Genomic DNA, 13,440 nt, shown 5'->3' on the forward strand with positions numbered 1-13,440 from the left:
TTCAATGAACATTAGTATTTTTAAGTTGGTGTTAATTTCACACATTACCCGTTGTATTGCTATTACTCCGACGCGGACACAAAAATGTCAATGTATATACTATGTCACCAATACCACTGTATAATATTGCTGTATTTATAGTTTCAAAAGTACATTCAAGCATATCTTAAAAATTCATCAGCACCAGGGGCGGAGCTTAGGGGGGTGCAGTCGCACCCAGACCTGAAGGGGGCCCTGTTTGTGGCCGTAAAGGGGCTGTGGTTGGGCGAGGGGAGGCCCCTATGATGCGCGGAGCTGTAATATCGTGCTAAAATATCTCAAATTTTTAATTACCACCCCCCGCACACACACACAACAAATAATTTTCAACTAGCAAACTCCCCCCATCAGACTGTCCACTCAAGCGGCCCGTTTTTACTCACTGCATCAAGGCCCTGTTCACATTTGTTCCACCACTGATCAGCAGATCTTTAAATCCCAAACAGAAATCAAACTCTCAGCCATAGTGTAGCAATATTTAATCAATTGAATATACACATTTTCTCCCAACTTGTGAGATTAAAATATTCAGTTACAACAATGGTGAAATTGTACTAATGAAAAACAAAAGTCGCAAATTTCCCTTTTCATGAGCAGTAGTGAACTGGTTAAAAAAATCTTTCTCTCCCACTTATACCAATTCAACCCCAAAACATGGCACAAGTGCACACTTCATTTGTTATCCTGCTGTAGGAAGATAATGAGGTCTACAAAATGGAGCCTGATGCTCTTTGGGCATGTTGTTAGTTAAAAGTTCAGCAAGAAAAAGTCAGCATGAAGCTCTGTGGAAGCCAGCAAAGAACCTTAAGATGTTGGAGACATGCAGAGCCATCTCCACGCCAGGCCCATCGAAATCAGAGCTCGCCTCTGAGAAGACAAACAAAACAACACAATGAATTGACTCCTTAGCTAGAAAGTTTTGGAATTATTCACACAGATCACTGAACATTAGGAGTGGGAAGTAGGGAACCTCTGGGTACTTCACGATACCCAACGATGATCTTGCGATATGGCAAAACAACAATGATCGGTACATGGGTCAGGAAATCATTCATGGATATTCTACAAAACAACTAATAAACATTAAAAACAAGGTATTTTAATTCTTCTGGTGTGAATTGGAATGAGTTTATCACAAGTAGACGTGCGATCCATTTGAAGTGGGGTCATTCGCTGCCATCCCTCCCACTTTAAACGGATTGGGCGTCTATGGTTGCAGTTGCAGCCAATAACAGGCAGAGTTCATTTTGGGGCATTTTATGTCATTTCCTGTTGATTTTCGGTCTCTTAAACTTTTGGGGCATTTACAGGCCACTTTCTGGTGATTTTGGAGCATTTACAGATGCCTTCTTGTTGATTTTGGGTTACTGACAAGGAGGTGACTCAAGAATGTCCCTAAATGAGTGACTCAAAATCAACAGAAAGTAGCCTGTAAATGCCCTAAAATGAACAGGAAGTGACGTGTAAATCCCCACAAAAGACTGGCTGTGAATGCCACTGACGGTGCTAGACGTCCAATCCAGTCAAAATGAATTGGATACCAAACACTGTCAATGGCAGCCAGTAGGCTAATGTAGACACTGTTCTAATGGACGATTTTGGTACCAACCTGTTAATTCCTTTATATATATATGGCTGAAAACACGGACAAGACTGAAAAAGCAGTTTCTGCTCTTGCACTCCTCTTTAAGCCAAAACAACTGTTGTGCTGGATAGAACAATTTGTCTATATGCTGCCATAGTAGATTCATGGCGCATTAGGCCCCCAAACTATTTTTAATTTGTCCGTTTTACCCTGGAAACCCCCTTTCACAGACGTCGCGCAACCGCTTTTGTTTCAACCCAGCCATAAAAGGAAGGTAATTAATTATATTTTTTATTTAAAATGTTTGTCATTTTTAGCTTAGAATCATTAATTGATGTCTAATTTTTCATAAAAAAAAGACTTTAAAAAATTATTCACTTGCATATTTTAAACTTTTAAACAAATTACATCACAAAGAAAAATTTGGTGTCTGTAAATAAGTCACGCATATCTACCTAATAACTATGGCTTAATTTTATTTTATTTTTTTGTTACTGTCGCATTTTCCCCGACATGTTAGATGATCCAAACAATGAAAAATTGGGGGGGGGGGGGGGGGGGGGGGACGTTTAAAAGGGTAAATATATGAAAAAGTACATCTGGACCACTCCTTGATGTCTGCGATTTCTGCATCGCGACCCTTGTTATATGACCATGTTTCACCAATAAAATCCCCCAAAAATCCAGCTCTGGCCATTCCCAGCTGTGTCTTGACACTCGGTGATACATGCTACATGGAGTTTTTGGATCGAAAAGAGGCAAGTATATATCTATTAAAATCGTGGAGTCTTTAATTCTGCTCTCGCGTGCTCTCACATCCAGTTAGCGTTTTTCTGTTAAATTTTCTTTTTTTTAAATGCCCTCCTGTTCAAAAATGTTCCTCCCCCAGAAAATTGAGATTTTAAGCTTTCCAATTATGTATCACACATGCATATCGGACAATTTTGAAATTTGGCCAAATTGGGGGTCTCAGAGCGGGACTTCAATCACCTGAGTGTTTTATGCCATATATATATATATTAATAATTTTCAAGCACTTCAAATGTAATAATTATGGCAAGCTTTAAACATGTTACTGTCCCACCAAATCATTTCTAAACAAGAATAAAGTAGAAAAATGCTTGTCTTTATTAAATGCTTCATTGGGTCCACTCAAATCCGCTCTAGCTGCTCACTTACACACAATGAGTTGCCACAGCAACTGTTTAACAAGTTAAACGATGATTGGCGCATGCGGCGCTTTGAAGTTTCAACTTCCAAGCGTTTCTGGGGAGACCAAACCTTAACATCTGTCGGTCATGTTTATCTTTTTTAAGCAACTCCAGTGCACTGCCTGACCAAGAAAAGCAGCAGGAGCGAGAGACTGTGATCGGATCGGGTAAGCACTATTAAATACTGAATTTATTTTTTTTAATTGGAATAAAAAAGTCCACTATAGACTGAGGGCGCGAAGTTTGAAGCGTGAAGTAGCGAAGGATCACTGTATTGCCACACACCTAATGATAATCATGAACCCTGTGAAACAAGGATGTGTTGGAGAAATACCCTGGCCACTGTCGTCTCTTGTCTGTCAGGGGGACATAAACCACTCCCATCAGAGCTCTTTTGAGGAAGGTGCCGTCACTCTGTCGGTCGTATTGCTCCAGCACCTGACTACCACCGTCGGGGCCGACTGGAAGCACAAGACGTCCGCCTGGCTTCAGCTGCTCTAGGAGCTTTAATAATAATAATAATGATTATAATACATTGTATTTGTAGAGTGGCGATTTTACAGATGCTCAAAAACGCTTTACAGTTCAAATAAAGAAACCAGCAAATGAATTCAGCAGAATAAAACTACAGCTAAAAATAGAATATAGGTAGTCCCCGAGTTACGAACGAGTTCCGTTTCTATGCTGGCGACGTAAACTGAATAAGTAAATCGGAATTAACCCTTCAAGTCCCCCAAAAGTATTGTATTTTGTTTAATGATGGAGGATACACTGCCCTCTGGTGGCAGCGTTGGGTCTGGCTGGACTGTCGCCCATACGTGGATTTACGTGTGAGCGATTTGCTATGAGAATTGTGAATATGTTAGCATTCATAGCATTTAAGCTAGCGGACTTTTGTCAGGCAAATTTAATCTACTAAATTTACATTTGATCAGACTAGATGGACGTTTAAACACCAATTGTTTTGTGGCAAGTGTTTTATTGTTAAAATGCTTGTCGTTTTGAATATTTGTGCACATATGTGTGTTACAGCTTTACAAATTGTCAAAACTGAAGGAACTAAAATGCTTCAAAAAGCACAATTGCCTTGTTTGATGTCAGTAAAGCTGAACAACTTGACGTTAATTGATGTCAGAACACGTCATGTTAATAAAGTAAACTAAAATAATTAGATACTGTGAGGTACAATAAGGTACTGTTTATGCTAGTGCTGCAACGATTAATCGATTAACTCGAGTATTCGATAAGAAAAAAATATTCGAATTAAATTTTATTGCTTCTAGTATTCGTTTAATTAAAGTGGCGTTGTAATAGTTTATTTTGAGTGTTTGCATTTAGTTTTATTGATTATGGTGGATACACATGCCCTCTGGTCGGCCTCATTTCACATTGCCGAATCCAATTGCTCCCTGTTGAGACCAACGTAAGCTAAGATTTTGTTTGAGCTAATGTTTTTTAATGAATTCATAATTTAGTTTATAGGTATATTTAGCCATTATTTTCGTGGGAATATGTGTCTGAACCATTTGTGAAGAGGATTGTAAAAAAAAAAGTTAGCATTTTATAACATTTAAGCTAGCGGAATTTTGCTATGTAAGTTAGCCAATTGTTCTTTTGTTGTACTTATATGCTCTTTTTTTAATACCATTTGAGGCTCAGCTCAGGTATTTTAATTTTTCATGTTCCTTATCCGATTACTCGATTATTCGAACTAACTAGTTCATCGATTAATCGACTACTAAAATAATCGATAGTTGCAGCCCTAGTTTATGCAAATATATAAAAAAATAAAAATTAAAAAAAAAAAGACTCTGGGGTCGTAAAGTCCAGTACGTCGTAACCTGGGTACTACCTGTTATAATTTAAAAAACAGTTAAAAAATGCTCTGTCCCCTCAGGTTTGGTGTATTAATTGTGAGGGCATTTAATTTCACTGAGAAAGTTGTGAAGTGTAGATTGGGTGGTGTCCGAGATGTTTTTTCATTATAGAAATGTAGATTTGGATGTCGTCTGTGTAACAGTGAAATTGTTTGTTGTTTACAGATGATCTGACCAAAGGGAAGGATCTAAAGGAAAAAGAGAAGTGAGACAAGTACTCATCCTTGGGGGACACCTTGTGGTAGGGGAACAGAAGGGGATGTGCAGTTACAATTTTTCCAGAAAGTGTCAGTTCAAATCTGACAAAGTGTAAAGCTCTAAATTCTGTTGACACTTTGAGTTAAAGAGTTCTTATCATGAACATGTTGTTAAAATTCGTACGTACAGCTTTAGGAACTGTTGCTGCAGCTGCACCGACATGAATGGCATCATAAGGGGCTCCCTCAGGGTACCCCAGCCTTCCATCACCCACTGTGGAAACATACGACTTCTTTTAAACTATTGGCTTTCCTTCTCCAGATTTTTAAAAAACATTTAATGATGCAAATGAACTGCTAGCTAACTCTGAACCTGCAGATGCTGCGCTGCTTTCTTATGTTGTAGCATGCATTTGTGTGAAGGATGCTTTGCCTCACCAGTACCAATCTGTGTACCCCAAACCGGGGTAGTCAAACTGTTCACGAGCCACATTTATGGCAATTAGATTTCATGTGGGCCGGACTAGTTAATTTTTGGCCAAATAAGTTAACTCACTGGCTGCCATTAACAGCACTCGATGTTTTTTATGGCTTCATATGAAAAGTAACTAGGGGTGAATCACTTCACATGTTAAAAATGAATTGTGTGTACATTGTTTATCTTACCCACGAGTCTGACTCGTCCAGATGTAATAAGTTCCGGGTCGTCATTTTGGACATTCCTTATTGAACTTTGAACTAGTTCATCAATGTGGTCAACTCCCACAACTCTCCCGCCTGTTCCCGTCTGCCCAGAGAAGAGAGGAATGCAGCTGCTGAGGGACCCAAATGAGTGACGCGCGCACACTATGTAGCAACAATCTGACCTGCTTTTGACATTTACCATTCTTGCAAAGCAGGCTGTGAGATAACCACTTCCTGAGCCCACGTCCAGGGCAGTTGCCCCTTCTGATAATTTGTCACTCAACAGTTCCAAAGCGTGGGCATGCTGTCAGGATTAAAAGGACAATGTTAGAAATGATTTTATTTCAAGTGTGTCAGGGAAGTTCAAGTTTAAACCCCAAGACAATTAGCGATCAATAGCTCAAAAAAGAGAAAGAATCACACCCAGCCAAGGATTGCCTGCTTCGAAGACTTTATATAAAAACAAGATATATATCAAGGGTACAATGGCATGATCCAGCCAGGAGCTGTGAACACGCAGGAGTACAATGAGACAAAGTGAGCCAAGTTCCTTTATACTATTAAAAGGGCATTACCTAAGCATGCTTACTAGGAGTGGGAACCTCTTGGTACCTCACGATACGATTTGCGATACAAAGCTCACGATAACGATGATCTGACGATATGGCGATACAACGATTATCGATACATTGGTCAGGAAATCATTTTAGGGTATTCTACAAAAAAACTAACAGAAAAACAAGCTTCTAGTGTGAATTGGAATTAGGTTTAAAGTTGCACCGATACCGATACCAGTATCGGCAGGGGGCGCCGATCCGGCCCGAATTGGTGGTATCGGTATCGACGAGTACCAACATTTAGGGCGCCGATACCATCTACTGGCGTCACTTGAGCGCAAATGAACTGTCTTCCCCACGTGAGCTAACTTCCCAAATCCCGATGCATGACATCTGTGTTTTTGTCTCGAATTTACCAAACGAAAATATCACCTTCGTCTTCAATATTCAGGATGTTCACTACAATGCATATCCGCGATGTTACGCTGCTTTTCTAACATGACATTCACAAACGATTAGCATGCGTAAGCTAACGCCCGCTGTTCGATCGCCGATGGGATCAGAAAGGTTAAGACCGTGAGAGACTAAGCAAACTCATGGTTTCATGATGAACAATGAGTGGCAAATTAAGAGCACCGTACTTCAAACTCATGAAAGTCGATTCTCATATGCTGGTGCTGTGCAGTAATGAGCAGAAGTGACTTCTGGGGGCAGAAAACACTCAAGCGGCGCAGCGCGTACACTAGATATCATCAGATAGCAACTTAGATGTTCTATGTTAGATCCCATGCTAACTCTCGTGCGCACACACTAGATATCATCAAATAGCAACCTAGATGTGATACATTAGATCCCATGCCATTAGCTGCGTGAGCCCAGAGCGACGCCATATTGTCCATTGATGAATTAGAAACCGCCATGACCGAATGGAAGTTAAGCAGGCCAAATCAATCCATACCAGTGAATATAGATAATGCTGCAAATACTGTTACTTCAGCACATGTTACAGATGGACTCGGACCACAAATAGGATGTTTTTCTTATATGGTAAATATAGCTGCTAAGAGAGCTGCAGCAATCAACAGTGTGCCCCACTTTACAAACAGTAAAGATTGTTCTCAGCACTTATATACAAAATTTCTTCAGATCAGTAGGAAGTGGGCACATAAATATTATGCACTAAAATGCTTGTTTATATGATGGCACTGTTATTTTTGCTTGTTACCAAAAATAATAATAATAATAATAATGACAGTTGTATTTTCTGTTTCAGAGCATGAAATGTATTGAATTGTATCAAAAATCGTACCGAACCGTGACTTAACTGTATCGTTGCATCCCTTATACATATATATATATATATATATATATATTTTTTTTTTTTTGCAAACAGTGGTATCGGAATGGTATCGGTATCGGCCGATACTGCACAGCCAGGTATCTGTATCAGCATCGGACCCAAAAAATGGTATCGGTGCAACACTAATTAGGTTATCACTAGTAGACGTCCAATCTATTTGAACTGGTTCCCAGTTCAAATAGATTGAACGTCTATGGCTGTCAGTGGCAGTCAATGCCGGGCAATTAGGTAATTTTTGGCCATTTAAAGTCTCACTGGAACGGCACCAAACAAAAGTTCCAGCATCATCACCTGGTCCAATGCAGATTCTTGACTCTTGACACCTTGTCCAATGCAGATTCTTGACAAGGTGATGCTGCTGGAACTTTTATTTGGTGCCGTTCCAGCGAGATTTACAAAGATGATTGCCTGAAGAAGACATCAAAATTCCCTCAGTAAACATTGACACCTTTTTAAAACGATATCTCGGTTCTTGGAAGGAGCATATCGATAACCTTTTGGGAAACAAAGTATCACGATATATCACAATTTCGATATTTTGTCACACCCCTAATGCTTACTGTGAAACAGAAGTGAAACTTATTACAGCCTAACCTGGGGATTTTCCACAGAAAAACAATGAGTTATGACCTTGGAAACTAGATGTAGCTGGTACAAGAGGGAGTAAAATCAGATAAGGCAGTCCACATAACCCCTTTGTATTATGTTCAAAGAAATACATGTCCAGCTCAAGAACATAAATGAATACAGTCTAACAAATGAACATAGTTTCACAGCAGTTATGTGTTTTATAAGCATGAATAAAATATTCTTTCACAATGTGAAGCCCTTATGTTCAATGTTTCAATGTTCATACAGTACATGTCATTGTTATAGGTTGCCATTTGTCTCCACAGTATAAATTAAGCAATATTTTCACTAAATTTGGACAAATATTTACTGTGTAGGGATGACGGGGCTGGCACTGTACGGCACCGATCCGACCCTCCCTGAAAACTTGAGTGTGTAGGTGTCCAAAGTGAAAGATATTTACCTGGGATGTCCCGATCGCATATTTTTGCACCCAAGTCCGAGTCACCTGATTTTGATAATCTGCCCATAGTCCTGATCGTTTTGCGCAAATTTATTTAGCACAAAATGTCCCCTCTGTTAGTGTCCACTCTGTTACATCCAAATGGCACCCTATTTTTTTTTTTAAAAATGACCCACATGAACTTACCATGTGTGGTGCACTGATGGTGGCCCTGAAGCCTGTTGAGGAAAAACATATGATTACTTTCACCGAACACAATCTACAGAAAATTACTTTCAACGAAAACCCAATAAAAGGACACCTATGGTCTGAGGTGAGTCTGCATATGGATAATCTTTAGTGTAGATTCCTCTGTCTGTGGCCAGCATGGCACTGAACACTCTGTCGCTGCGAATCACGCCATGATCTGAAAGCATCAATAGATTATGATTTGTAGTTTTTATGAGTTGGTTTTATGGTTTACTCATGAGCTTCTGCAAGTGAAATCAACAACATGAGTGTAGTTATACGAAAGGGGACAGTCCAGTCGTTTGATGGCAGTCACATTGTAGAGATTGCATTTACCCCTCAGTCTGGTTATGAGCTCCTGGTGCGTTTTGCCACTGGACATCCACGCCATTGTCCGGGACAGCAGCACGCCCATTGGGACCGCTACGAATGCCAGACGCAACGCAGCTAGCATCTCCTACACCAGATCTCCTTGCACTCACATAATGTACCTGGCAAGGTAGTCTTTTGATAATGTCAACCAAGAAATATATTTAGTTTCAACTTTATGGCAAAAGTGTTGCTTATCAGTCACCCGAGAAAATAAATACATTTAACATGAATTTTAGGCATGAATTGCACGCAAATTAAACTTGAAAGATTTTACATGTGTTTGTTTACCTGAGCAGCCGCGACGTCAACCGTGTACTCACTTCCGGCCAGCTAGCCAATCACCTGCCTACTTGTTATCCGGAAACCACAGTGGTCCAATCGCACCACAAACTCATTTGACTGATGGTTCTTGCGTCCAATCATTGGTCACAAAATACGGAAGCGCTTTTATTTTGCTTTATTATTGAAGCTAGTGAATCATGGAGATAGTAAGCCCCTAAATCTCATCTTTATTAACCAATAAATATATAAAAGCAGGGGAAATAGGTGATTTAGTACACAGACCGTTTAAGGTAAGACCTATGTTTGTTTTACAACTCGAGTAGCTTGAATTTTTCCTCATTTTAATGTAGCTGTTTATAAATCATAAATCGAGCTGATTGTGATGTACGTTGACATGACCAGACTGCAACAGAATGATTGACGACTTCGAGAAACAAGAAGTCCGAAGCAGCGTGGATCTTTGGTCCCAAATTTGTGGTCCCAGCCGGCCGGAGATGCAGGCCGAGCCCTGTCGGGAAAACGGCACCGATTTCCAGGACTCTTTCCAGCCAGTGGAAGGGCAGTGCAATGGCCAGTCGAACGGGACGAATACCGGTGGTTATTCCAGTGCTCAGTGGGAACCAATGGAGGATTCCGAGACCTACATTGCCAGTTTAGGTTTGACTGTTTACTTTTTCCAGTGTTAGGAAAACTGATAAATCACAATAGAATTTTTTGAACAAAGTTCATTGTTCAAAAAATGAAATGCTTCTTATGCTGTAATTATTTTTCTGTAGAGGGAGGTCTCAAAAACTTGCTTGCTTTTTTCTTCTTCTTGGGGCAGACACTAACTAAAATTGCTACACCTCCATTATTCGTGGAGAGATTCAAATAAAATGTGGAATGTGTATTCTCAGCATGAATACGCAACGATCCTCGGAGCTGTATTTTTAATATTGTTTGTAGGGCTGCAGCTATCGATTGTTTTAGTAGTCGATTAATCGATGAACTAGTTAGTTCGAATAATCACGCAATCGGATAAGGAAAATGAAAAATTAAAATAAAATTTAAAAAAATTAAAAATCTGAATGTAAGTACAACAAAAGTATTGGCTAACTTACATAGCAAAAGTCTGCTAGCTTAAATGCTATAATAAAATACTTTTTTTTTTGACAACGCTCTTAACAAATGGTTCAAACACATATTCCCACAAAAAGCGTCTAAATATACCTATAAACTAAATTACAAATGCATTAAAAACCATTAGCTCAAACTATAACTTAGCTTTTGTTGGTCTTAACAGGGAGGAGCTGGATTCAGCCATGTGAAATGAGTTACGTCATATTTTTTGTTGCCACTGGAGGGCAGTTTATCCACGCAAATCAATAAAACTAAACGCAAACACTTTCAAAATAAACCATTACAATGCCACTTTAATTAAACGAATACTCAATCCAGCAAAATTATTTTTTTTTCTAATCAAATTACTGGAGTTAATTTACTAATCGTTGCAGCACTAATTGTTTGTGTCAGGGCTGAGGAATTACAGAATTTAAATTGGGACTTCTCCGTTATTCGTGGACAGATTACAATGAAATTTGGTAGGTATGTTCAAGGGATGGATACGTGTCAATCTTCTAAGCCTGTTTTTTGTTTTGTTTTGTTTTTTAATTGTGTCTCGACTGGTTAATTAATTTATTGCGGACTTATTGTTGCCTGTACGTTCAGTAGAAGTAGAAGGCATGTGCACTCTTCAGTTCTGTCGATGAAAACTCGAGGTAAATTTCGTCCAGTTTTAGTGACTGTTTACTAAAAAATGTTTTCATACGTAAAATTTAAAAATTTGAATCCAAAAATAAAGAAATAAATATAGGCTTCCAACTATTTCGAATTAATATTGATGGACAAGCACGTCTTAGTGTCTATCTACAAGGACAACGTGAACTTATTGTGATTATACACACTCAGCAGGAAAACTGTACATTATTTTTAGTTAATTAATACCCCTGGGCCCCACGACCTGTATGTTAAAAAAAAAAAAAAAACTGTCCGAGAGTTCACGATGACACTCGCTGTTAGCATTAGCCTAATGCTAGCGCGAATGCTACGCTAACGCTATGTGTAGCTACATCTAGTGTGTGATGATCACTCAGCACAGACCTTTAAAGGCTAAAGCAACATTGCATATTCTCTCTGGCCAAGATAACAAAACAAATCTTACTGTGTGTGCAAGCCTGCATGGAGACGACACACCGGTGAGTCGGGGGGGTGGGGGGGCCCAGCACGTCACAAGTGGCACAACCAGACACTGCTATGATGGTAGCAGGCTAACTACACATAAAATGTCGCACATTATGAACATGTGACAGAAATGTTTGTGCATTTTCGTCTCGTCTCGTAAGATGAAAAAGGGGCATTCGTCTCATTATGTTTTAGTCTCCCAAAGCACGTTTTTAGCTCGTCATCGTCATAAAAAAAGTGTTTATTGACGAAACATTTTTGTTGTCGTTGTCGAGAATCACCGTTTTTTCTTTTTCCTCAGAGAATCGCCTGAAGAGGCTCAAGGGTCAGTCCAGTGACGTCACCTCCAGGGACATACTGCGCTCCTTGTCTCAAGCCAAGAAGGAGTGCTGGGATAGATTCCTGCATGACACTCAGGCCTCCGAGCTCTTCCAAAGCAGCGACATGGATGAGAGGTATGAAGTGGTAGGAACGACTTACTTCGGTCTATAATCAGTTGACTTGTATGTCACTCTTCGCAGTGCCGTTGAACACTTTAAGAGGTGGCTGGTTCCGGAGAAGGTGGCAATTAGCGCCGAGGAGCTGGAATATCTGCTGAGGCCGTCTCAGACTAAAGACCCCACCCAAGCGGAGCAGCAGGCGGGACACGAGGATGCTGAGGAAGAGACTGCTCAGAACCCTGAGAAATGAATCACTCAAAAAAAAAAAACAAACAGTTAAATACGTCATCTGTTGACTCATTCTTTTTTGTCGATGCTGTTTGCATTGTTACATATGCTAATGAAGGACCACTTGCAGTATAAAAATGTCAATAGATTCTCAGTTCTGTGTAAAAATGAGTTTTATCATTTGAGGGTATATCAACATACTGTTCATGTTAACCCATGTTTTCAATAAAGATGTGTTTGATCAAAAATGGGATTTGTTACAGAAATTGAGACATTTTGGTAAAACCATTGAAAGTGTCAGCATCCCAAGCTAATTGTTTAAATTATAAAGCTGCAATATGAGAATACATGATCCCTTATTTTTTGCGGTTAATTGAAATCCGCGAAGTAGAGGCGGAGCTTATTTACATTCATTTTCCATGCCGCTTCTCCTCACGAGGGTCGCGGAGGTGCTGGAGCCTATCCCAGCTAACTATGGGCAGTAGGCAGGGGACACCCTGAACTGGTTGCCAGCCAATCGCAGGGCACAAGGAGACATACAACCATTCACGCACACACTCATACCTACGGACAATTTAGTGTGTTCAATCAGCCTACCAAGCATGTTTTTTTGTGATGTGGGAGGAAACCCACGCAGGCACGGGGAGAACATGCAAACTCCACACAGGAACCCTTGATCTCAGAACTGTGAGGCAGACGTGCTAACCACTCAGCCACCGTGCCGCCGCTTATTTACATTAAAAAAAAAAAAAAAAAAAGTGTGTTCAATGTAGTTACTCAGATATAGCAATAGAAAGAGATACGTACAACCCGTAGCAAAAAGTATGGAATCACCGGTCTCGGACGAGCCAGTCATTTTAGCATGTAGAACAAACTCGGATAAAAAGCTTGAAAAAATGATGAATTTGTTCAAAAGTGCAACTCTTTAGCATTCAGAAAACACTAAAAGAAATGAATAAAAAACATTGTGGTGGTCAGTAAATGTTACTTTTATAGAGCAAGTGCAGGGAAATATATATGGAATCACTCCATTCTGAGGAACAAAATACGAAATCATGCGAAACGAACAAAGAAATAACAATCAAAGCACATCTCTAGTATTTAGTACCACAACCTCTGGCTTTTAT

The 13,440-nt window shown here is 39.7% G+C and overlaps 2 protein-coding genes across 2 annotated transcripts; one reads left to right on the forward strand and one right to left on the reverse strand.

Annotated features, from left to right (window-relative positions):
• Positions 1–501: 501 nt before the first annotated feature.
• On the reverse strand, positions 502–9,483 carry pcmtl (l-isoaspartyl protein carboxyl methyltransferase, like). Its single transcript, XM_057860422.1, has 9 exons — positions 9,432–9,483; positions 9,108–9,275; positions 8,845–8,949; positions 8,730–8,761; positions 5,793–5,897; positions 5,576–5,696; positions 5,098–5,183; positions 3,170–3,339; positions 502–906 (listed from the first exon to the last, which is right to left on the reverse strand). The coding sequence occupies exons 2-9, from the start codon at positions 9,223–9,225 to the stop codon at positions 894–896; spliced, it is 750 nt and encodes a 249-aa protein (XP_057716405.1). The 5' UTR covers positions 9,226–9,275; positions 9,432–9,483; the 3' UTR covers positions 502–893.
• A 75-nt stretch (positions 9,484–9,558) lies between these two features.
• On the forward strand, positions 9,559–12,558 carry ccdc32 (coiled-coil domain containing 32). Its single transcript, XM_057860423.1, has 4 exons — positions 9,559–9,715; positions 9,828–10,082; positions 11,947–12,100; positions 12,167–12,558. The coding sequence occupies exons 2-4, from the start codon at positions 9,839–9,841 to the stop codon at positions 12,333–12,335; spliced, it is 567 nt and encodes a 188-aa protein (XP_057716406.1). The 5' UTR covers positions 9,559–9,715; positions 9,828–9,838; the 3' UTR covers positions 12,336–12,558.
• Positions 12,559–13,440: the final 882 nt, after the last annotated feature.

Source organism: Corythoichthys intestinalis, chromosome 15 (genome assembly GCF_030265065.1).
Source record: "Corythoichthys intestinalis isolate RoL2023-P3 chromosome 15, ASM3026506v1, whole genome shotgun sequence".
Classification (NCBI taxonomy): Eukaryota; Metazoa; Chordata; class Actinopteri; order Syngnathiformes; family Syngnathidae; genus Corythoichthys; species Corythoichthys intestinalis.

Excerpts from the sequence above, each read along its gene's own strand:
- pcmtl (XM_057860422.1), bottom strand. The coding sequence starts at position 9,225 with ATGCTAGCTGCGTTGCGTCTGGCATTCGTAGCGGTCCCAATGGGCGTG. Across the intron at positions 8,762-8,844 it reads AGACTCACCTCAGACCATAG|GCTTCAGGGCCACCATCAGT; the intron begins GTGTCCTTTTAT and ends TTTCCTCAACAG. Across the intron at positions 5,898-8,729 it reads CCATCAGTGCACCACACATG|CATGCCCACGCTTTGGAACT; the intron begins GTAAGTTCATGT and ends TAATCCTGACAG.
- ccdc32 (XM_057860423.1), top strand. The coding sequence starts at position 9,839 with ATGATTGACGACTTCGAGAAACAAGAAGTCCGAAGCAGCGTGGATCTT. Across the intron at positions 10,083-11,946 it reads GACCTACATTGCCAGTTTAG|AGAATCGCCTGAAGAGGCTC; the intron begins GTTTGACTGTTT and ends CTTTTTCCTCAG. Across the intron at positions 12,101-12,166 it reads AGCAGCGACATGGATGAGAG|TGCCGTTGAACACTTTAAGA; the intron begins GTATGAAGTGGT and ends CACTCTTCGCAG.